Source organism: Arctopsyche grandis, chromosome 2 (assembly GCF_051622035.1).
Source record: "Arctopsyche grandis isolate Sample6627 chromosome 2, ASM5162203v2, whole genome shotgun sequence".
Classification (NCBI taxonomy): Eukaryota; Metazoa; Arthropoda; class Insecta; order Trichoptera; family Hydropsychidae; genus Arctopsyche; species Arctopsyche grandis.
In genome coordinates this window covers 6337031-6364318 of record NC_135356.1, presented here as the reverse complement: position 1 = coordinate 6364318, position 27288 = coordinate 6337031, and the positions used below count along the sequence as shown (strand labels likewise).

The window sequence follows — 27288 nt, the reverse complement described above, 5'->3', positions numbered from 1 at the left end:
ATTTCAACTTTCCGAAACCTTAGAATGTGGCGAATTATAGCTAATATATGTAGGGTTGGAATTGAACGAAAGGCTGATGTATGGGCTATGGCTGAGAAAGGGTATGTTACGACTGATTGTGAAAAGGGGATGGAAGGTTACCTGACAACTCGTTCACAGATTTTCCGTAAACCGATGATGCGCTCCAGGCATTACGTATACGGCCATCTCTTTCTCACCCCGTCTGTTCACCATGATCTCGTTTACTATGCCATTACGTATGCAGCCATCTCTTTCACAGACCGTCTGTTATCGGTGAAAAAATGGTCTGTGAAAGAGATGGCTGCATACGTAATGGCAGAGTAAACGAGATCATGGTGAACAGATGGGGTGAGAAAGAGATGGCCGTATACGTAATGCCTGGAGCGCATCATCGGCTTACGGAAAATCTGTGAACGAGTTGTCGTGTCACCGGGATCGAAAGGGGTAGAGATGTAACGGTTAGTAGCAGTTGGACCTGCGCTCCGCGCGGTTGGTCGCTAAACCTTCACACGTATTGCTTTAATAAACCACATCCCAACAGAGGTCCTGAACAGCGTCATCTGTCAGGAATCTCTCCCACATATATGTATATATATATGTATATATATATATATATATATATATATATATATATATATATATATATATATATATATATATATATATATATATATATATATATATATATATATATATATATATATATATATATATATATATATATATATATATATATATATATATATATATATATATATATATATATATATATATATATGTAAGTTTTGTAAAATATGTATGTATTTCTGTTAATATATGTTATTTATTTATTTAAGTTTGGACCATTGTGGCATTACAGGAATCCTTAATGCACCAAAATGGTCGAATACACAGAAAAATACAGAGATACATTAATAATACACAGAAAAATACAGAGATATACTAATAATACACAGATACAGAGAGATGAAAACAATAAAAATAAATACATATACAAAATATGCATGTAAAATGAAACACGATTGTATGAATGGTATATCGTTTAATTAAATGCATGACTGATTAAATGACAAAAAAAAATAATAGAAGAAAAACAAAACGATTAGTATTATAATCGCAAGCACAATAAAAACATACCGAAATTCAGAACGCACAACACATGGAAATACATATGTATGCAAGTAATAAAATACGTGTACGTGTAATACATGTAAGTAAGATATATAATATATAAATACACATTAAAATAACTTCATCACAGAAAAATTTAAATAGTAGAAGTAATGCAAACATTACTGAATTCATATTTTTCATCATAAAAATGCTCCAAAATAATTTTAAGCCTTAAAATTAACATAGTTTATATACAGGTTCGCACTCGGATTCATAAGCTCCTATACATACATATATAAAATATATAATTGTTTTAAAATACCATTTCTGTCATAATATAATATATATATATATATGTATATTATATTTACATAAGTACATGCAGAGTATATGTATATGTACTAACACACGAATCAATAGTGATTTTATCATGTCATGGATATTCGTAGACTGGGTTTGGATTTGATTTGCTCAATTAGTTTTATCCATTTTTTCTTTTCAGAACTAAATATTGCATATAAATTTATGCAGTGAAGCTAAAATCATTTACATGATTGTGAAATATTTGTTTTTAGAGCCGATTGGAAAAGTATGAGTACTATATATTTTTTTTTAATTTTCACAGCCATTGACACTGTCGATTTAAGCATGTTCCTTTTGTATAAAAATTTTTTTTAATGCAATTGTTTAAATAAAACAAATAAAATGTATTATGCTTCGTGATATTATATGTGTTTACATCTGATATATTATAGCACAATTAGTCATAATTTAACTATGAACACGAGACTGCGAAATTGACATCGTTCTCGTCACAATCTTGGTAAGTCGAGTTAGTATTCAACCGAGCTGTCGGCCGTTCTAATCAAATCAAACGTAACATATGTACCTATTTGACTTAAATTTTACAATATAACATACTTGTTATATAATATTAACACAAAGAAGACATTTAAATACTTAAATTATACTATGTACAATTGATTCCATTAAATGGCATAAAAAATTTACATCTATCGATAATATACATATAACTAAACACGTACATTTAAGATTTTTCTATTATATGTATAAGCAATGTACAATTCAAATTAAAATATTTGCGTGTTTAGTAAAAAGTGATTATTAATTGAGAAAAATAGAAAATAAATTATGTGTGTATGCATATGTAAGTCTTATGTAATACAGACCGATCTACATATGTAGTTACCGTTTATTAATTCGTATACGGCATTACAGTTAAAAATATAAAATTATCTGCAACAAACGTGCATAGTTTTAACAATTATTTCTCATATAATCGAAATAATGAAAATATGCAGTTGATTTTAGCATTTGAAACACGTAAGATGTAATCAAAAAATACATTATATATAAAAAGTAATACAAATATGCAATACATACATATGCAGTGGCGGCTCGTCTTTAAGGGCAACCGAGGCACTGTCCCACATACATTTCTCCTAACCAAAAAAGAAAGTGCGAGTTCGGGGCAGTCGTTTAAATGCTGTGGTCCCGTGGTCGCCAGCTTCAGTTTGCCCGATACTCTGGCAATTGCGAGTGGTACTGAGTGTAGAGTGTAGACAGTCAGTTGAGGCAGAGAAGAATGATCCGTATTTCCGTTTACAGAGGGTCGTTTTTAGTTGGCTGCATAAAAATCTCTTTGGAGCAGAATATGCCAGCCCCGGTCTATACGATACGATTCGAAAAATATACGACACCATCAACGTTTTTCAACATTTCAACTATATTTGGCAAAGTATGCTCAAATTGTCAATCACAATATGTCAATGTTATCATTACATACTTTTTATTAATCAGATTTCTGCTTAATTTGTTTAAAAAAAAGCCAATTTCTTTGCATTAAATGTTAAAATATATTAACACATTCAGCCCGGCGCATGATTTCATACATTTGCCCATGTGGCGGCACTGTCACGCGTAAATCACTATATATAATGAATTGTCCCTAAATCTTTTGGAAAATAATAAATATATGGGGGGGGGGGTTTTATCCTCTTCATGCTCCAACTGTTTTAAATTCACGGGCCGCCCCTGTGTATATGTATGTATATAATAAGATTTATTACTTGGTTTCATTTTGTGGCGTATTTCTCCATGTATATTTTGATCACATCTTATACAACTCAATTTCAAACACTTCGATTAGTTTAGGTACAATTGAAACTTCAGAAGTTAATAATATCACACTATATATGTATTGTGTATAAAACTAATGTAGGTATTCTTCACGCTATATACAAAAAAAGCAAGGGCAATCGAAAGGCACAAGTCCATCACTTATAAATTATACATGGCTGGAATTATTTTCGGTAAAAATAAAAATCACACAGGTTACACTGATTGCGAGTCTAGTATTTCTTGATTGAACGCTGACTTCAGTCGTTTCACTATGTCTATTCTGTCTTTTACATCTCGCATATATATAACAAGTCTTATTTTCGTTGTCATGAAATGGTTATAACTATGAATGAGATCTTTCAGTTCCGTTTGCAGAACGGGTAACAACTTTGCTCGGCTGTTGTCGATGTTCTTTTTTAACGCCTTCGCGTCGTCCAGTTTCTCGGTGAGTCGGCCGCGTTCAGCTTCCAAAACACTCTGAAAAATAAATCAACAATGTAAAAACAGAATGACTGTATATTTTGATATAAGAATTAAAATATTTTGCATTGGAATAACTTAATCAAATAGCTAGCAGTATAGCTCGGTGGTTGCATGAATTCTAAGCACCGAGAGGTTCCCGGGTTCAAGCCCTGGGTTGACCTCGATTGAAAATAATTTATTCTGCAGTGCTGCTGGTCAGGTTTGGATATTTCTGACTCCAACTCGACTGTTTCCTATCAAATCTGATTTCATTGTTGAAACGGTTCCTCGTCAAATTGACAAAAACCATCCTACCTACTATTTATCACCACTATTTGAATATAATAGTGGTGATAAATAATGGCACCATGCGAAAATATAATATATAAATTATTATAAATCGCAAATTCGAAATCCAACATAACCTAACCAAATATTATATAACTCAACCTATATAACTGAACAAGTATTCGATATCAATTAATCATGCACACTCGCCTAACAGATTGCTCCAAAGCGACAAGTGCGCTAAACAGATTAAGAATAGAAGAAAAAATACACGAATTGAGGTCTGTTCATACCTATCCAGCACGACCCGTATCCTGCAGGTGTCATGCAAGTGCGGATAGTATTCTTTCGTACATTGTATGGACGTATTCATACTACAACAGTCAAGCCAACCAACGTGACCCCCGTAACCGAGGAAGCGGTGCAGCGAATGAAAAGAGATATGACAAATTAATGTCAATGGCACCATTCAATTATGTTATATAATATATAACATAACCTAACCAAATAATCCAAAATAATATATGAATCGCATAAATATAATTCATTGCTAAAATTGCAAATTCGGCATCTAGCATAACCTAACCTAATGAACACATATAGTATTTAACATAACCTAACCAAAATATCCAAAATACTGTCATCAAATAAATTAACGTAAATACTTTATTTTGATGCTGCTGCGACATGTCTCGCAACGACTTTGTGATGCGATTGTATCTCGAGGTCAGGCCAAACATCAACGATATTATTAAGCCGATTTCAGTCATCAATCGGTTCAACCGAGTGGAATGTGGCTCTTGCAGCGCATTCACTATCCTCATTCCGGCTTCTTCGTTGATCTTCATTGTCTGTTCCAATGTATCACCTTGCTTTTGCAAAGCAGTAATTAGACAATTCAAACAATCTTCAATTCTCATCTGAAATTGAAATTAACATGTCAACGGTTGGTTTTATAATAATAATTATAGCACGCAAACTTAAATTCTATAAGACTAACCTTATCAGATGTCCCGTTTACAGGTAAATCGATTTGTTCTACGATTTCTTCACCTTGGTTTGTTTCTACATCAGATGCACTGCAAACCAATTAGTCTTCGTGTAAATAAAATATGAATAAAACACACACACACACACACTAAATAAAAAAAGAAAAGCGCTTACACTGCATCGTGAGAATTTTCCTCAGTCGACGTCCCGTCACTCGTAGCAAGATCGTCCACATCGACGGCAAATATATTGACGATGTCTTGAGCAGTGTTATTGTATTCCTCAAGTTCAGCTGTGAAAAAGAGATATTTATTCTATTCATTGTTACACTACAGAAGATATCATAAGCGCACGAAATCCAAAAAACATTATAATATAAAAAAATAATCACACATTTGTATTCAGCAATTGCTCAAAAACGAACGTTAACAAAAAGTTACATGTAATAATAATGATAAACACAAATAGATTTATATTTTGGGTGTGACGTACTGTACATAGATTACATCCATACACGCAATTGATAATAAAATATTTTAACAAATTTATCATCCAAATGTACATTCTAAAGAATTAAAAAACCATTTCAAGGTCTAAGGCTCTTTTGAAAATTATTTCTTTGTGCGTCAATATATCATTTATAGGGCTGCCATACGTCCCGGTAGACCGGGACTTGTCCCGGTTCATGAATCTGTGTCCCCGTGTCCCGGTCCATGAGTAAGTTGTCCCATCTAGGTAGTCAGATAAAAACTACTAAAGGAAAACAATTTCGAGTGGAATGCGAGTCTCTGCTCTTGGTTTACGGTCATTTCACCGTGTGGCTTTTTCACTATGTGACCTGCAATTACTTAATCTTATACACAGAGCTGTGCGAAAGGAGTCAGGGAACGTTCCCTGACTTCAAAAACTAGGGGCGTCAAAATCTACATCACAAATTTCAATTTTGAATGCAAATTTTAAATGAATGCGACAAATTCACGGATTTTTAAGTGAAATAATAAATGCAAAGATATCGTTCCCGCTTTTGAATGAAAACTTTAAAAATAATTACAATTTACAGTTCTTACTAACCTCTTTTACGTTTCACTTACGATTACAATTCAGGAAAAAGTTTATTTTATTAATTGAATTGAAAATGAAAATAGTATTAAATTTTTTTCTGTAACCGCCGTCGCATCAGTTGAAATGTGGTTCAGTAAACTTTAAATAATCAAGACGCTTAAGATCTTCAATGACTCAGGATTTCAATTTCACCATTTATTATTCAATAACCAGCAGAATAGACTAGTGGTTAGCATATAATGCTTTGAACAGAGTGGTCACGGGTTCAAATCCCACTGGTTTCTGCTGGCCAGACTGGATTTGTGACTACAGATCGATCGTTTCCTATCAGAGTTTGCCAATTTATATGATTTTCATTGAAACGGTTCCAACAAATTGGCAACCTTACCCATTTTTTCGAAAAATCTCGATTTTTCAGCTATCTCGAATTACGCTGAATTGTTTAAAATGCTGCAAATTTACAAATTTGACCATAGATGTCTCTTTATATACGTATTTATGTACTTGGTATAATACTAATAATATTTGTATCAAATGTACAATGTTTCTGGCCAGGAATGTGCCTGTTAGGCCTTCCTGGTATAAATTAAAAAGATAAAATAAAAAAAATCCCCAAATGCCCCGGTCTGCGTTTTAGCAATTGTGGCAGCCCTACCCTAGAACGTCATCCGATCAAATAAACTAACCATTTATTTAAAATACCATCCATTAAATATAAAATACTGACGCTAAATAAAAAATACTCATCAAATTCATTTATGATAAGTTACCCAATAAACGCAAGCATATAAATCTTTATATTTTTATGATGTGAATTAAAATAAAAATTTTTATTGTATACTATGAAATCTCGCAATCGACAATAAATATTAAATGCGCCGCAGCAGATCATGCATTATAAAATACGTTGTGCAAACATGTAAAAATAATATAACAGCAAACAGCAATATAAATACATTAGTGACATATAAAATATAACTTAATAAGTGACTACGTATTGAAATTTCGATACTCACATATGATTATCTTTGTAGAATGGTCATTGGGTAGTTCGTGTAGTAAAATAGGCCACAACTTATTCCAATGTATCTCTTCCGGTAGATATTGACGGGTCTGCAATTTTGTTATTAGATCGCGTTTGATCTGAATACTGCATGGCGGAGTCTCGTCATGTTGTTCGATCACACTTGGAGCCGTTTCGACGACAGTTTCCGCAACATCTTCAATAGATACATCGCTTATGATGATCGCATCCGTCTTTGGAGGGCTTGAAACCGTCTCGGTGGGAGGATTTAATGATTCCATTGACGTATTTGTCGAGTCGAGTTGTATATTACACGGTTCTACGACACACTTTTCTATTTCTATTTGTACCGGAGGTGTTGGCTTTGCTGGCTGAACTACGTTAGTCTGTCTAGGAATCGATTCGTCAGATTTCAATTGTATATTTCTTTTCTTTTCAGGTAAAGGTGGCCTATCGTCTTTGATTGGAGTCACGGCATGTGATAAATCTTGTTCTACAATATTGTCAATGCTTAATCTTGACAAGTTGGGCTCTAAAATCGGTGGACTCGTCCATGTTTCCTTAGCCACTGCATTTTCTTGCGTCCTGAATATAATAAGGAAACATCTGTTAATAAAGTTATATAAGATATTAACATAAAAGCTTCGGTACAAGAGAAATAACTGTGAGAATACTTCATAAGAATCTCTATTGTATACAAGTTAACGACGCAAGCAATAGATTTATTACATATTTACACATAACGCTGCAAAAAATAGCATATGAAAAGATTGCATAGCTCGATCGCATGAAATCCATCTCTTACAAAGTCATATCTATTCATCCAATATATGTATAATATATGAAAAATATTGACATGCTAAAAATACCCTCAAATGAATTTCTCTCGGATGAAAGGATTGTACAAAGCGAAAAAATTCAAAAGAAAATTTATTGTCTGTTGTATTTGCTCACTAAGAGAACGTAACATCAACATTATATATTTTTGAGATCGTTATATATACAATTTAATACAGGAAACACTAGTCGTTGGCCATGCGATAGTTTTTAACCACTTGAATTAAAAAAATGGTAAATTAATACATTGTTATCAGTCAATAAAGGGTTTTAAATTTGTTTGCATCAAAATCCAACTGTCCAATGATCTTAGTATGACCAACAACTGTAATGTATCCCATACCCGAATTTTTTATTGACATTCAAAAGCATGTATGTAATATGTATATGTAAAAGGTATAAATGGATTTGGCGACCCGTTTGTATACATTTTAAATTGCCTTACCCAAATAATTTTTGATTCACTGGAGCGCTTGGAGATTCCACACTGCATTTGCGTCTCATACTCTGATTTTGCGGAGTCGATTTTGAAAAGCAATTGCTAGGCGATTGTGCTACGTCGCGTAAATTCGCTATATGGTGGGTTTCCGATTTGGAGCGGAATATTTTGGGACCAACTGGAGGTGGACCGGGATTGAAACTATTATTTTGTAAGCATTTTTCGTTGAAACTTCGATTGCAATCTAATTGAGGGTACGGTAAATGACGTTCAGTTTGTAAGTTAACAGGTTCAGCTCGGTATGGCCCACCAGAGATTTCATACTGCCTAGCATAAGACTCGGGATGCTGTTGTAGCTGATCGCACTTATTCTGGACGTATTTTATATTTTCCAATACTTTCTGTGACTTTTTCAGGTCTCTTTCAGATATAACATGGTTTCTATTGATCAGCTCGGCTCTATATTGACCGGTCGCTTCTTTACTATTAGTCAGATTATTCATTAGAATGTCTTGCATAGACATGTGATTGCTGTTCATGTGTTTCGAATGCATTTGATCTAATTTGTGATGCATGTCGTATTTCATATTTGTTGATTTAATATATGGATTGATGAACTTCCTCGGAGTTGACGATTTGTGTGGCGGTAGATCGGGTAACTTTTTGATCTGTCCACTTGGTCTATTGCTATCACTGATCATCTGCGGTTCACCAGGCTGATTGAAATTATTATCAAAGGCCGTCCGTTGCGAAAATTGACGGAATTCTTTATCCTGTTCTGGAGAAGGAACAAACGGATCGTCATATTTGAACAATATGTCTGAATCAGCTGAGTTCAACGACGGTGACAATAGAGGAAGGCTAGGCCTCGACAGTCGCTGTGGTTTCAGGGAAGGATCCGGAGACAGTGGCATGAGGAGTTGTCTGTTTTTGGGAGGTCGTTCAGGAACCCACTCGTCAAGAGATATTGACGGTCCCATTATTACGGGTCCTTGAAGTATCGAATTAGGTGAATCACATGTCACCAATTGATTTTTGGGGCTGTTCGTTTCCAACGTTTGAGGAAGTAACCTTTTAGAGGAGGGAGGTTCGACGGAGCTCTGACGCATCATATTCATCTGAACACACGGTTGAATCGTTGTCGATTGTGATCTCGTTATATCTCGTTTGGTTTGCTCGTGGTGTCTCTCATAGAACGATAGTAATGCTTTTTTCTGAATCGCTTTTATATTTTTTCCTTCATATATGTTTATGCACTCTGCGACTGTTTTGCGTGGAGGCACTGGAGATGGATATCTGAAAATATAACATTCATAAATTAATTATCATCACCGATGGAAAAATGAAGAAAATATGATTGATGTAATATTTACACTGGTGAATTGTGATGCATCAGCCGATGTGGTGGTAGAGTGCTCGTAAGATTCGTCCTTTGAATCATGGATCTGTCGGGTAACGTCGACGTGCGTGCCATGTACAGCACACTTTCAGAATTTTGCTTTTGGGGAGTTTGAACCCGAGCCGAGTGTACAATGAGCTGCCTGGGACTGGTGCCAGATGAGTTGCTCACATCAGACATGTCACTCAACGAGCCATGCCATTTCAGAGTCTCCGACGACGATACACTGCCCGATCTGGTGGTGACCGTACTTTCTCCATCCCACGACGAGATGTGAGACATAGAAATCACAGATGCATCAATGTCGCGTCTCAAACTGAAAAGTTTCAATTAGCAATGTTAAATTTATTCAAAATGATTGTATGTCTTTGTCGTTGATTGTATTTGAGTCGTTCTAATCTGATTGCATGAGCATAATTTTAATGAAATATATACATATGTATGTTGCAGTTGAAATGTATCTTCTAGTTGTGATATATTTTGACTAGTTGGAATATATTCCATCTAACCTGGTACCAACTATCGTTATAGTCGAAGTGTATATTCAGCTGTAATATATTTTGACTAGTTGGAATACGTTTCGTCTAACCTACGTAAGTTGATTCATATGGCGAATTACATTCCAACTGATCAAAATATATTACAACTGAAAACACAGTTCAACTATAAAAGTAAGATGGAGAGCTTAGGTTTTAAATTAAGTTGAAAAATCACATTTTTGTTTTGAACACATTCTTAAAGTTATCGTAATACAGTACTTATTACCTTTATTCGTAATACCTAGCAAATATTGAGTTCAAAAGCATTTGTAAAAACTTCAGAGCTGTCAAAACTCAATTGTTTTATTACAACTGGCGCATATTGTTGAGTGTATTTGCGCTTGTAGATATATAATTTACTAGTTGAATTGTATTCGAATATGAATGACTTAAAACGCCAATTTGAATATATTACATACAACTGAAAATACACTTTGGCTGTAACATATATGTATAATGTACATAGATATAATATATTAGAAACCAACCCAAATGTTGAAATTAAAACTACTTTAATCGAATTCGTTGTAATAAATATAGAAAACTTAATGAAATTAATATATGTAATATAACTCTAAAGAAAAATTAAAACCTATTTAATGAATTTTTAGTGTGGACACATTAGTAACCCCACTGTGTTTACATTTCAAAAACCTCTGTGTTATGAAGGTTAAGAAAAGAATCATGATATAACAGTTGGATGCTTTTTGTAGAAAGTCTATATTTGAATATTTCACCTGTCGATGAATGGAGTGGACGACGAGTCCGAACTTGACACGTAACTGTGATAGCCTTCTGATTGTGCATAAGATGATTGTTTTTGGTGTTGAATAAGTGTCGTCTCGTCGAATTTTTTGGTGTACTCCTCGAGGTCAGCCTGTGTCAACGGCGTGACAGACTCTTTCATATAAGCTTTGTACACCATTTTTGGCATATCCCGTTTTTGTTGATCTCTCTCCGGGGGCGACTGACTGTTGTAGTCGTTGCTGTTGGTGCTTTTTCGGCGATCCATCGTGTGCATATATTGAATACTGTCAAAGTTTTTCTTTTCGCAACGTTCTAGAACAGTTTTCAACTGAAAACGAAAACCAAAATTTAAAACAGACCAACAAACATACGATATTTAACATGATTGTGATGAAAAAGTTGTTTTGTAGGTCATCAAAAGACTTAATCAGTCATCTATAACTCTAGATTATATTCAGTATTTAAAAAAGCCATTGATAAAATTCATTTCAAGGAACTTGGTGTACCTGTTGGGGCTGTGACGAATTGCTGCGCTTCATGTACGGTCTGGTATAAGTTATAACCTGTTCTTTGGGATAGTTGGTGTGATCTGTCCAGGATTTGGATCGTTGAGAACCGCCGGTCGGCGGTGCTCTTATGGCTACAGGCACTTCTGCAGCCGCTGGCATCGGCCACGATGGATACTTTTCATGACCGGGCCCGTAGAGCACATCTAAAAATTAAATTGGATAAATGTATTCCAAGTACTAGATTGAATCTTAAAATGCATTAATGTTTTTTTTATGTATTTACATTTAATAGTGGAAGCATCTCTGATTGGGGGATGATGAGAGGGTGGAGGGCGGCCGAAGGCGCCGCCACCCGTTGACATGGTGCCTTCTGCGCCACTCGAAGCCTATTCCCATCCCCCGACATTCAACATCTGAAACAATAATAATAAGGCACATTAATATAATGAATTTTGAATTTAAAAAAAATCATATACTTCAGAAAAAAATTGACCATCAAATATATAATAGAATTTCCACTAATTAATTGTAACTTAATATCCAATACGTATAATGTTGCCTCTCGAAACAAATAATAAAAACCTTAGTAAAGAATTACAATGCTTACACAGATTACCTAAACACAATCTGCTTTAGATCGTCGACTTTAGATAGTCTTTAATTAATATTATGTATTAGATGTATTATGAGCATTTATAAAAATTGTTAATAGGTTTTTGAGCTCTTTTTCCTATTATGCTGTACATTAACATTATAATAATATAATACGATGATTACTAACCAAATTAAATTAAAATTGTAAAATAGAAAATGATCAGTATATCAGTAACTATGAAAATAGATATAAGATATATTGTGAACATAATTTAGTAATAATAAAAAGCATTTAAAAAAATCTAACGCTTACTCCGTTACGAAGATAGTTATAAAAAAACATTTTACAACATCATTCTATTTTATACGATATAAAATATTTAAAAATAGTAGATAACAGCATGTTATTGTTACTGTTGTTGAATACTACCACATTGTATCCGAATAGATAATTAAAATTACAAATTTCTTAAATAATTCATAAAGTTGTGGAGTCAAAATGTTAACCATATGGTTTGGATCTTTTTTACAAAACTACATCCACGAGACATGTGTTAGATGGGTATTTTTGAGTTATAGAGTACATACAATGGAAGATAATATTCACATGGGTAGTGCCAATTTCATATTCTGGCAAATTCTGATTCAAGTCACAATTACTGATGTGTCTAAGTGTATGTACATATGATTCTTCTAGCCATATTATGTACATCCAATTGTGGATAAGTTCACAATTTGGCTAAATTAATATATTATATTAATGCAGCTTTATTCAAGTTTTTATTAGCGTCACTCTGCTATTTCATATTCTATTAGAGAACATCAATAAATTTAAAAAATAGAACCTACATAACTACATATGTGGGCTAAATACAAAAATACATTGTAGGCATGAAATGTACACAATTTAGCTTAAATTTCAAATCACGTAACAATTCCTGTCTAAAAAAAACCAATCTTAAATGTCTACAAAATACAAGTAGAAAATAAAAAATATTTTATTATTTTACAAATATGTATATACCAGAAAGACTTAACAGGTAAACTCAATGCGCTTTTCCTGAACAATTAGAAACATTAATCAACAATTATATGTATACAGTATCATAGAGACATCTATGGACAAATTCGATAATACGAATATTTCAAGAAATACATACATACATACATTGTACAGAATAGGTAGCATATTTAGTCAATAAATCTGAAACTCGATTTTGCGAGAGACTGGATTGGATATTATTATCATATATACATATAATATCGCTATTCTGTGTGTCTATCTCTCTGTATGTGTGTCTGTGTAAAATAATACTATAATAGTCGTTTCGATTCGACATATAATATGTACATCACAGCTAAAACAATGCCAGCAAAACGTATGAATATAATAACAAAAGAAAAACTTCCATATATACTGTTGCTACCAATGTTTTCTCTAGGCTAATGGAAGTCTATGGGCATTTACCACCATCTATTGAAAATTTATTTATTTAATTAATTAAATTTTTTTTTCTATTGTTTATATGTTGGTAGGTAGGTAGTTTTTCCATTTTTTTTTTTCATATTAAACAATTAAATATAAATATATTTAAAATGTATTTGAAAAAAATTCGACCGAGTGTGGATCGAACACAGAGCCGACACATTTCTTTAGTTTTTTTTATTTAATAACTTCGGGTACAACACTAGTTTGGCTATATTGAGTCAATTTTTGATTAATCGCGAATCATTATCAGGGGTTTGCTACAAATCTCTGCAAACGACGCGGCTGCACGCTCATTTCAATTTCGGTATTTGAGGTCTCGACAAAATTCGCGACTGTTTGAATTTAAGAGGGCTGGACAGCAGCGCCTTGTCCATACAAACGTACTATACTTCTCCCTACCTCAATTTAGGCACTAGAGAAATTATTTTTTAATATGCTATGGATATCCACCATTGGGGTGCATCTATCGTTTTATTTTTTTGATTAATTATTTTTTATAGGAGCTAGGAGCCGCCAAACATCTATAAAATCGCCTCTTTTTTACACCCACGAAAAATAAAAATTGAAATGAAAAAATTAAAAATTGGTCCAGTTTTGGAGAATAAAATAGTAGAATACGAAACCTAGATTTTGTCAATTTAAAACACGTTTTATCTGGTCGAAGCGCAACTGTCGCATTCACTCAATATATATATTGATATATATTGTCGCATTCACCCTATATATACATACACTCAATATATATATCGAAGAAAGGAACGGTAACAAAATTAAGGTTTCGGGTGTACAGCCCTCTTAAGCATGTACGAAAGACGAGATATTCATTGGGTCGCGCAGATGACATTCTGATGTGCATTGATGATTGGCAATTATTAAAATTGAGTTGGATCTTTCTGGCAAATTTAAAAAGGCAAAGGATCACAAGGCGAGTGGAGAGGTACATATATTGGGAATCTGACATAGAGTTCGCGTAAGTGCGAGCAGTACTCGCGGCAAAATATATGCGTGCGAAAGAGACATGCATACGTTCGACATCGATACAAGTTCGAGTGAACATGCGGTCAAACAGAATTTCGTCGCGAAGAAAAATACCGAAATCGATTTGTAGCATTGTCATACACTCTATGTATATATGTATGTACGTTCACCTTGCTTAATCTCAACCTGGAGACTTGGGCGTCGGAGAGTGCAATCACTCTTGAAGACGTCCACGGTTCACCAGACACCGGTGTCCGACGGAGCGTATACAATCCTCCCGCTCTCGGTCTCATTAAAAGCACCGTCGATTAATGTAATTGATCACATTAAGCGGCGCGTCCTGACCAATGCACCGAGCATAGCCTCATCTCCCTGTGCACGGCTAGCGATGGATATCTATATAGGCACGTTGCGCAACGAGTTTACGAAACAAGCGAGCAACTCCGGTGCAACGAACCACGCTGGAGCCGTTCATCCTGCAGCAGGCGAGGCACGGCGAGGATATATGCAATGGTAGGTGCCGACGAGATCCTGGCCCCTGCTCTATATTTGGGTTTCAGCCGGTCGTGGGCGAGGCTTGAATTATGCGGAGCCAGCGACTGGCTGCGTGGGCGACCGACCACGTACCGGACCTTGTTCAAATCTGCAAACGTTCTCTTTCTCTTTCTCACCGTTTGATAAAACCCACCCCCGGACATAATCGAGCGTGTGTGCCTTCGAGACGCATTATATGTAGTTCGTAGGTGGGTATCAAACTCTCATGACACTTCAGAATGAGGATCGACAGTTTGGTTCGAGATGTCACCTCGGACGGTAGTTGGACAATCTTTATATTGCGGTCTCCCTCACGAGCCCGAAAGTGAAACGCCCGAAAACGCAAATATCTTATCGAAAATCGAAAGATCTTAAGTCGAAAGATCAAAAAAAAAGGGTGCATGGTAAACGGTACATACTCACTTAATTTGCGCGAGCAGGATACAACAGGAACAAGAGGAACAGGCTTTTCCTCCCGTATTCTGCGCGCGCACATTAATTGTAATAGATTTCACATAAATACTATTTCATAGCTATTATGTGAAATATATTCATATTTAATCATATTATAGCTTTCATTCTTTTCCTTTTCATTTGTTTATTTTGTATTTACCTTTTTCATTTGTTTTATATTTGTAAATTTCAATTTCTTCTTATATTCTATCTTATAACCTTTTCCAAATATTTTAATACTATAGTTTAATTATGCAATGTACTACATATTTTGTCATGCCTTTATTCTTTAGTTTTTAATTTGTTTTCCTTATATTTATCTTTTTCATTTTTGTAAAAATCTATTATTGGACTCGGATGTTACATATATTATTTATTTACTTTTTGTTTTTTTTATACCCTATCTCTGTACATCCTGTCTGTTGATTTTTCAATTAATAAAATAAAATAAAATAAAAAATAGCTATTATTTTTACCAAAATATAAAATTATATCACCTGTTAATGGTCTGTTTTGTACTTTATGTATGTAGCGTATATTTGAATCCAAAAAAAATATTGTATGATCGGATATATAAATATATACATCCAATAGTCAGTTCTTTGATTTGGCTATTGGATGTATTGGACTATTGGATGTATATAGTCAGTTCTTTGATCTGATCCAACCATCTCTTGGAAGACCGTCTTCTCGACCGCTGACTACTAGTCTCTCCAGGCTCTCGACATGCTTTGTATGTTTGGAATTTTAATTCTCCTCCCGGTTCTGTGCCAAGTTGAAGGTAGCGTTAAGGAACGATCCCGTCAGTTCTTTGATCTGGTCCAACCATCTATGGGAGGCCGTCCTCTCGACCGGTGACTTCTAGCCTCTCCAGACTCTCGACATTTTTCCTGGCCGTATGGCCAAAGTAGGAAAGAACCCTTTTCCTATATGTTGTGGCTTTTCCTCCCGTATTCTGCGCGCGCACATTAATAACTCACATATGTACATATAGCCAGCAGTTTGGCTTAGTGGTAGCGTATATATTTAGCACCACTGAGGGCAAAGGTTCGAGTCCTCGCCACTGCTGGTTAGATTTGGGGGTTTTGTGACTCCAAATCGATCGTTTCTCTATCGGAGTTTGCCAATTTTATCTGATAATTGCTGAAACGGTTCCTGAAAATTGGTATTAGATCTAATCCTGTTGTCACAAAAATCTGCCTGTGTATAATTTGTAATAATTATACACAGTAATCTGAAATCTATAGACATCTCTATAATTTCGTATTAATTGTATGTATAAAAATTGTATACAAAAAAAATCTAAAAATAATCCATAGATGTCTCTATGATTATTATTTCTGATTAATTGTTATATGCTATATATTCTGATTGTATATGTATGTATTACTGTATTTCTGATTTCTGATTGTTTATGTATTCTGTATTTCGTTAACGTACACCCGTCGCATTGGAGCAAATCTGTAATGGCGAGTGTATATTGATTTGTAACAATAAAAAAAATTAAAAACAAATATGTGAGTTTTGAATTTTGTATTTTATTAAAAGCCTCTTATGAGGCGATAAATAATAATTAATATTCGATGGTTTTTTAGAATTTTTTTTAAATGATCAACTATCGAAATTATCGATTGAAAATTATCTGCTATCGAAAACATTGTAACTCGTAACTACATACATGTATATGTTGTATATTATGGCAGCCCAAATCATTTAAAGTTCCTATTTGCATAGATTGTCACGTTCATAGACAAGTTTAAATGTGCCTTGATGAAGAATACTCTAATCTTGAAATACAGCATAAAATGGTATTTATACATTTATGTATGATACATTTGTACTTTAGCGTCTAAATGCTACACACATTTCTACATGACCCTCTGGAGTTTAAAGGGTCAAATCTAGATATCATATTAATAAATCTAACCAATATGGTTAAATAGAGTAATAAAGTGTCGTGATAAAATAAGTACTATATATCAAAGTAACCATAAATTAAAATACGGATCTTGGATCGAATGCGACGATATTGTTAATGTCCCAAGCAATAAAGATAGTGCCCTTTAATAGATTACAATATTTCAGATATTATTCGAGGGGACATAGGTCATAGACATATTGAATAAACAATGATAGATTATATTTCGGGTTACGTAGGTCGTGAGGGGTTAAATAATATATGTACATATGTATACTATGTAGACTGCATAGTATCAGATTAAGTTTTAAGTAACAGAATGGAACTATCCCTTCAATGTTCTGAACAATGTCGAATACTATGAACAGTTTCAATACTTTTGGTAGCTTTGGTCAGTGCAGTACGTTTTAAAACGGTGTAATTTTCCATGCAAAAACGAGCCAAATCGAGAAATGGAATATTTCGATGAAGATGGTGTGTCGCAATCGTCATTGCGTCATCGGTCAGGAACGAGAGAAGACACCATTGCCATTAGATCACGAGTCCCTGGACAAGTTTCCGTATTTGGATGGTCAAACCCGACAGGAATGTCGAATCTCCGATCCAAACTTTCACCGTCGTGGACAATGCGTCAACTCGTCAATCGGACCACAAAAAAAAATCAACGAAAACGAATCATCGAAGAAACGAACGGATTTAATTTTATCCAAAATAAAATAATAAATTATCATCTGGATTCAATATCCAAACTAAAGGAATACTCAAATTGGATCAACATGAAGTATAAAATCTTCTGCCATGATACGATCCCAAGTTGGTTAGGTTAACAAGCAACATAAATAGATCAGTCGTTAGTATATAATGCTTTCGATTGTGAGGTCACGGGTTCTATCCCTAGCTATGTTGCTAGCCAGACCTTGGATATGTGACTCCAAGGTCCATTGTTTCCTTTTAGAGTTTGCTAATTTATCTGATTTCATTGGAAATGCTTCCAACAAATTGTCCTATTTCTCGCAAAATTTGAGTTTAAAGCATCTCATAAGTTGATATTTAAAAATGCTGCAAAAATTTGTCCATTTATCTATGATGATTTTAATGTTTGATGATCGATATTTGTAATTGGCCTTGAATAATATTTATACACAATGTTGACCATAGATATTGTGACCCAATAAAAATGGGTGTATACCTGTATAAATAATTAAATAATATTCGCTTTGTCATCCAAATCTTTCCGTAGCCGTTTTCATATATACCCAATTTCGCTTTCCATATAAAATAATGAAGTTTAAGAAACGCCGGTATAACCAGATCGGCCGTTAACAAGGACAAGTAATGGTGCAGGAACGACTCTCAAATTCGACCGGTTTCGCCCAAACTTATGTAATCCGGTCGTTTTTGCATTAGATAAAGCGTGATGCTGTGCGGTTAAGATATTTTTCAAATAACGAAAACGAAACAAGGTTATTTACACCCCAGAATGCTAACGTCTCAAAATCGTTTCCGATCTCATATTGATAGGATTGAAAGCTCTTCTTTTTATATTGATTAAAACTCAAAAAAATCTGATTCACTTATCGTGAACTTTGTATTGAAGACTGGTCAAGTTGTAAAGATTATTTTCAGGTGTTGGTATTTAGCTCAAAGTATGGTAAGTTAATAATCAAAGTAGTACCAATATTTATGTAAGTGTTACGCAGTTTCTTTTAAGCTATCACTAGTCGATATCTGTATAATAGTATTATGTATACATAACCAAAGCATACAGAGAGAGAGAGAGCAAAGACTAGTTAGTTGTTACAAAAAGTTGAGTAATTTATCATCGACAAACCAGTAGGCAGCAGGTCTTTCAAGAACTTAAAATAGGTTCCATGATAGTTGCGCGCTCGCATTAAATCCCGCTCGATCGTTAATGCAAAAACTACAAATATCATACGTCAAACATCATCAAGCATCACACAAACCCAAATCACGTAAGGTCTATTTGTTATGTTGTGTTGCTGTTGTAATTGAGCACACATTGATCGAGTGCGAATTTATAGCAAGCGCGAAACGGCCCTAAAAATTCCAAAATTATTCGAACAATGTTAAACGATCTCTACGACAGACAAATCACTCTATATATTAGCGAATGTATGTACACACATATGTGTGCATCTTGGTTCGGTGCAATTTTGAATATGTCTGCTTTAAGGCGTAAACACACTGAATTGTACGCAATGCACGTGATCATTGTCTTCGGTTGCACGACAAAACGTCTACGGACAAAACGGCAAACGACACAACGTCCCTGACGAAATGAGAAAGCGACATAATGTTAATGCGACACAATGTCTAAGGAGAAAATGATAACGCAACACAATGTCTACGGACAAAATGTTAACGCGACATAATATCTAAGGAAAAAATATTAACGCGACATACATAAAGTCTGCGGAAAAAATAATAACGCAACATAATGTACATACACAAAAAAGTATACATATATTCAAAAGCGATTTTTTTTAACGAAAAACCGTACAAAAATTCAATAAAACGTGTGATGAACAGAAATTGACGGACAAGTTTATTTGCCCACAAAAAATGGTTCACTATTGTCAACCTATTTTTTGGCTCTCTTGCTTTGAAGAACAATAGCAATTGACAATAGTGAACCATTTTTTGTGGACAAAATAAACTTATCCGCCTATCTTTGGTGATAACGAAGATCTGTATATGTCCTTTGACATATTAATAAATAAATATTAGACAAACCAGTCTAATCGAAATTTGATCATAAATAATAAACTCTATCATAAGAGCTTTCGAATTATTCGTACTAATAATCTTTTTTAGTGGATTGTACACCTGCAATGGACGAAGATATTATGTCGCATTAACATTTTATTATGTCGCGCTATTATTTTGTCGGGGACGTTGTGTCGTTCACCGTTTTGTCTTGATTTTCAGCTGGAAAGGCCGTTTCTACATGTTATTGTTCATTCGTAAGATCTTATTATTTCGACAAGTTCTTCAATATTCTCCTTCAAAAGGATAAAATATGACCGCAAATACTCCAGGGGATGATTTTTGGCCTGGGTGCCATAGCATCGATCAGGCGTGCTAGCTTTTACATGTGCAAAACGTGTAAAAGCGTCGCGTACCTCTCTGTGTGTCTGCGCCTTTAATAACGAAATACTTCTCGAAGCAATAAATCATACCTGAAACAAAGGGATTTTCCGATGAAAAGATTTCTTCGTCATTAGAACTTAAATATTGAGAGGCGCCTATTTGAATCGATTAAAATTTAGACGAATGCTTGCACTTCGACATTACAACACCTATGATGAGATCACACGAGCCGATTGCTCACATATATCATCTTCAACATGTGGGTTTCAAGGTTTACCTGGCACTGTTTTGATACCTATCTTTATTGCATGTACATATGTACATGATATAATAGAGTGGGCCTTAATTGACGTAACCTAATGACTAAATTTCTATATCACATTCGTTATCATTGGTTCGGATGAATCACTGAAAAACTACCATTGACATTCAAAATACATACAATCATGTTCATGCTCATAGTAAAAAATGCATCAAAAAATATATTCATAGTTCGAGAAGACGGAAGCTATCTAAAAACAGATTGATGATTTTTTGCATCAATGTGTATGTGCTTATGTACGTACACAATACATATGTAGGTATCCGCATAGAGAAAATTACATCGCTGGTTTTACATTACATATAACATGTAAAAAAGTGATGGTTTTGCGGTGATGTTCTCTTTATCCCCACACTCGAGTGCTCGTGTACAACAAAAATGCATGCATATGTGTATAATATTACAATAATAAACATAAGTGTTTAATTGAATTGAGTTGTTACAAATCTTCGGTTGTTTTCGTTATATATTTTCTACTCATTGTCTGTTAAAAATCCAGTGAAGATTCGATCTATCCCACATCAATAACCGAAGCTTATCTCCATGCGAAGTCCATGCGAACCGGAAACGCTCTGACGTATTATGTTGTCCGAAACGGTGACGTTTATTGGATTTTTAAATTCACTTTGAATAATAGATCAAGTTATTTCATATGAAAGTTTCATGTGAAAATCAACAGCGAATAGACAAACCAGGACAAACCTCATTATCGAATAGAGCACATCTTCCTCTAAGCATGTTTAAGGTCAGAAATATTTTTTTTAGATAAAACGATACAAAATCAAATATAATATAATATACAAGGAATTGAAGAGACGTCTAATTTGTCAATATTTCGAATTGTATAATATAAATGCAGAAAATTCAGTGTTCATTTGTAAAATGGACATACATATATCCAATCAGTGGATAGAGTGGGTGGTTTCGATCCCTCCTCTTTTGACGCCTCCTTATTCTAAATTCGAATGTTTCGCATTTATGCAATTAGAAATATTGATACGCACTAGGGAGTCTATTACTGGTGAACCGGTTTACCGGTAAATAGCTCGGTAATTTATCAACCAAACATATTCGCTGCGTTTTATCACAATCCTTTAATTTATTTTATCTTGTGGCAGCACTGCTCCGGCTCAGTGCTTCATCCAGGAGAAAAAAATACAATAGTGAAAATAATTATAGAATGGATTTACAAGTAATATGTAATAAATCAGTTTCAGAATCCGATGATGATATTGCAGTAGTTGCATCTCGGAGTAAATGTGTATCAGTAAAAGAAAGGCCTCAGTTCGCTATTACATAGATATAAAATTGACGTCAGTTTGGGAAAGAAAAGTATTCAGTGGAAAAAATATAAAGAAATTGTGGGAAAGGAAATGGCTTTTTTGATGAAATGAAAAATAACTGAAAAAACTAGATCACAACCTAAAATAAGATTAGATTATTATTAGTATATATAGTGTGAATACGAATAAAAAAAATATATTCGTATGTATAATATTAATTCATTTGAATAGTTTTATTTTATATTAATTTATTTATCTGCTTTAGGTCATCGATTTTAGAGAGTCCCTAATTAATATTATGTATTAGATGTATTATGAACATTTATAAGGATTGTAAATAGGTTTTTAAGCTCCTTTTCCTATTATGCTGTAGATTAACATTAGAATAATATAATACTATGATTACTAACCAAATTAAATTAAATTGTAAAATAGAAAATGATCAGTAGATCAGTAGCTATTAAAATAGATATAAGATGTATTGTGAACATAATTTCGTAATAATAAAAAGCATTTAAAAATCAAAAATCAAATATAAATTCATTTGAATACTCATTTGTTTTTTTATTAAATTGACTGTCACGAACAAACAAACATATACACTGTCTCTTTCAAAATTATATATACACCAGAATCCGGCGCCTGCGCCCCCGGAGCCTTCGACCCCAGAGGCTTCGCCCCCTAGGACTTCGCCCCCGGAGCCTTCCCCCCCGGGGACTTCGAATCCTTTGAATCGAAAAAATCAAATCGGCGCCTATGAATCGAAAAATTAAATAAATCGGTTGTGTCTTACATATGTATGTATATATGTACAAAGTCTCTTTCGAAATTATATTACTTATTATAGAAATCTTGCTCAAAATCGTTATAACCGAGATATGTAATCAGGATGATGGTCGGAAAAATGCCCTCGAGATAGTTGCACTCTCGAGACATCCAAACTTTCAAAGATGCTCAAGGAGAACTAACGCAATAGAATTCCACATTCCAGTTCTTTTTGAGCGCCTTTGAAAATTAGGACTTCTCGAAACTGCACTACTATTTTTTATTTTATTTTTATTTTTATTTTATTAATTGAAAAATCAACAGACAGGATGTACATAGATATGTATAAAAAAACAAATAGTAAATAAATAATATATGTAGCATCCGAGTCCAATAATAGATTTTTACAAAAATGAAAAAGATAAATATGAGGAAAACAAATTAAAAAGTAAAGAATAAAGGCATGACAAAATATGTAGAACATTGCATAATTAAACTATAGTATTAAAATATTTGGAAAAGGTTATAAAATAGAATATAAGAAGAAATTGAAATTTACAAATATAAAACAAATGAAAAAGGTAAATACAAAATAAACAAATGAAAAGGAAAAGAATGAAAGCTATAATATGATTAAATAGCACATTACATAACTAAACTAATTCAATCAGGATATACTTTTATACGATTCCATAAGGATTTGTTCTCTCGTGTAGAATTGTGGAGGATTGCAGACGGAAATACACCATGAAGTTTGGATGAAGTTGGAGGAGCATTGTTTTGACTCGAAGTTGAGAGCCACTGTTCTATATTATGAAGTTAGGTCAACTGTGTATAGATATAGCAAATCGGACTAAAGCGAAAGCATCTCGAGCCGTTGCGGTCGCGTTCGGGTAACAACCGGTTAATCTCGACTGGATGAATGGTAATTACCAATCTGATCGATGTATCGCATATGCAAACACTGTGTGTATCGTCTGTCCGTACGTACGTACGTACGGTTGTGGTCTGACCGTACAGTTTTTTTCTCTTTGTTTGGCGCAACAAAAATTGCAAATCAAAGGCGTGCAAGAAATGCTAAGAGGAAGAGGAGAGTCGGCCGAAACGCAGTCAAAGCACGCGCATGACCTTAGATGGCACTCGGTGTACCGAAATGCTGGTCGGATGTCGGTTTCCAAAAACCGAATACGACTTTGTATGTATGTACTTCATTGCAAATTGGGTAGACGTACAGAGCCTTCAATTTAAACTGCAACTTATAAAAAACGGAATAATCAACGTGTATTATTAAGTCCCGGGTTCAAAGCCCAGCAAATTCCAGAACTTTTATTCCTTTTCTTTTACTACTACATACATACATACATACATATAAAATTATGTAGATGAATAATTTATGCAATTGCTCGACACGAATTGAACAATACTTCAACGTTACACTAAATCGTTGCGAGCACTCACATAAGTATGGAATGCTGTATGCTTCACATAACGAGGAGAGATGGGAAACGAAATACGTAGGTGAGGAGGTGGTTGCCACGCGGGCAACTACTGCTCTCTATTTTTGGCGTTAACCTTTTTTTATTATTATTACTTACATATCCCCTTTACGTTTCACTTACGATTACAATTCATCCGATCGTTTTCATACTTTGCCATATTGCTCATTTTGGTCATCAATATAAGTAAATGGATCCTCCGCCATTACGATGGTGCAAAAATATCGTGTAAGACGCGTTTGAAATTTGAATTTCTGACGTCTATGCATTTTTAGTTTTAAGCAAAGATGGCGGTAGTAAAATAAAATTATTGGTATTTTTATTCAAAATAATAATTTTATATACAAATTATAGAAGAGGTGTGTTTTTAAAAATCTTTTTTTTTATAATATAATTTTTTTTCAACTAATAAAGGAAGAATGCTAGTCAAGAAATTGATATTGTTCTGGAATATTTTGAAAATAAATAACTGCAATTAATACTTCATACTTCATATAATGTCCGTTCGTTGAGACCGTTTTTGTATGAAATTACTTTTAAACAAATACTTTTTTCTCTAAGCAAGACATTATTTAGCTGTCAGCAAAGAAGTTAATTTTATTTTAAAATAATACTTAAAAGGTTTACGTCCAAAATATGCCCGAAAAAGCCCAAGTGGCAGCCACGGTAGTAGAATGGATAAATTGAAATGACAATGGTTGGGTCACGTAGATGGAGGAATGGACGAAAAGTGGACTGAAGAAGTGCTAGAATGGTACCCGAGAGGATGTAAATGGATGAAAACAGATTCAAATATAGAAGGAAAATCTCAATAGATGATAAAATGGTAGAAATAGTCAATACTTATGTATATTTAGGACAAATAATGTACATGTCTGGTAGTAATGAAGAAGAAATAAAGAGACGTATGAAATTAGGATGGACTCCATTTTAATGAATTCCATTTTATAATAAAAAATGCCACTTTGCCTGAATAAAAAGATCTTCAAATAATGTGTTTTGCCAGTGATGACTAGAGCTAGGACCGGAAGCGCGCCGTCTATTGTTCCATTATTGTATATGCTTTGTAAAAAAGGTTCAGCAAACCTTTAACAATGCATTCACAACATGTGAACTATGAACAGCGCGCTCTGGGTCCGCTCTTTAGTGATGACTAGAGGTAGTATAGTCACAGTGCTATCCTTTGTTCGGCAAACCTTTAACAATGCATTTACAACCTTTGAACAATACACGGCCCCCTCAGACTCCGGTGACTAGTGATGACTTATGGATGTGAAACTTAGTCATTGATAATGCACTCAAAGAAGTATGGAACGCTGTATGCTTGGCATAACGAGGAAAGACATAAAACGGAAAACGTGGGTGAGATGTATGACTAGGGAAGTGGATATATGTACATAGTGTACAGAGTGAAGAGATGGAAAAGGAAATGGGCCTATCTCGGGACCAATGGCACCCAAGATAGTGCAAAATGGTAAAAGGAAGGCCGAAGGGTAAATGTGTGGGATGTGAGAAGCCAGCAGTATAGCTTAATGATAGCGTGTATGTTTGCACCAAGTGATCAGTGGGTTCGATCCGCCATACTGCCGGTTAGATTTGGGGGTATTTGTGACTCCAAATCGATCGTTTCTTATCAGAGTTTGTCAATTTTATCTGATCATTGTTGAAACGGTTCCTCAAAATTGGCAAAAAATCATCTTTCCTGTTGTCACAAATCTCCTGTATTTATTGTGTGTATAATTTGTAAAAATTATGTACAAATCTAAAATCCATAGATGTCTCAATGGATTAATTATGTAATCAATTAATTAATTGTTATTTCGAGTTCTTCGGCTTCTGGAAATACAGTGATTTATGTAATAATAAAATGCTGCATTGTTTGTTATTAATTGTACTGTCAAGTCTTCCTATGTATGTAATATATGTAAAATAAAATTTAAGCAAAACAGAAACGAATGGAAGCGTGGAAAGGCTTCATCCAGCAGTGCATGGTGAATGGCTGTAGGTGATGATGGTCATGATGATTGACAAGACAAGAGACATTGACATCACTTTCGATCCCCTTATCATGAAGTTTATTTATTTTAAAATAAAATAAAAATAATATATGTATATAAAAAAGTGTTTCGGGTGAGATGGATGAGCGTTGCACAAAACAAAGACGAATAGAGGCATATTGGAGAGTACTTTATCCAGCAGTGGATGGTGAATGGCTGTAAATGACGATGAAATTCTTCCCCATTCATTCCACTTTTCGTATATACGTAAAGGGGTAACAAACGTCACGCAATGCATTGATTTACAGCCTGTTTAATGTGGGTAGGAAATGAAATTCACCCACATAACACCCGCTACAGACACTCCTAAATATACTTAAATCATATTTGTAAGTAGTGCTATTAAAGCCACGTGAGAAAAACACGTCCTTGGATGTTGTATCTATTTAAATGATGATTGCACACCATAATGCAATCAATACATTCGACTTGAATCAACCAGAATTGGAACAAAGGTCCCATCTTCACAATTCGCCGATGTCAACGATCAATAAAAGAGTACTACGATAGTGAATGATTGTCCAAGTGCAACGTTGCCGAATACATATATCAAAATATTGTCGTTGACAGGTGACAACTACATAACATAAACGTATTGTTCGAGAACTGTACCAAGTTGTACATATTTCATTTGAGAGTACGTATTATGGTCCGTTTCGTGAGCTTTTACTACACATGAATTACATACATATATGTATGGCCGGTCTGGTCAGTTT

At 34.2% G+C, this 27288-nt stretch overlaps 1 protein-coding gene across 1 annotated transcript in view; it reads right to left on the bottom strand.

Annotated features, from left to right (window-relative positions):
* Positions 1-1633: 1633 nt before the first annotated feature.
* Shrm (shroom) overlaps positions 1634-27288 on the bottom strand; it is a 107944-nt gene continuing 82289 nt past the window's right edge. The window contains exons 3-12 of the mRNA XM_077446229.1: positions 11856-11985; positions 11570-11775; positions 11054-11391; positions 9752-10093; positions 8385-9674; positions 7095-7687; positions 5191-5308; positions 5027-5105; positions 4692-4946; positions 1634-3753 (exon numbers count right to left, since the gene is read on the bottom strand). Coding sequence (XP_077302355.1) covers positions 3490-3753; positions 4692-4946; positions 5027-5105; positions 5191-5308; positions 7095-7687; positions 8385-9674; positions 9752-10093; positions 11054-11391; positions 11570-11775; positions 11856-11934 — 3564 coding nt within the window. The 5' untranslated portion in view covers positions 11935-11985 and the 3' untranslated portion in view covers positions 1634-3489. The remainder of the gene's footprint in view (positions 3754-4691; positions 4947-5026; positions 5106-5190; positions 5309-7094; positions 7688-8384; positions 9675-9751; positions 10094-11053; positions 11392-11569; positions 11776-11855; positions 11986-27288) is intronic.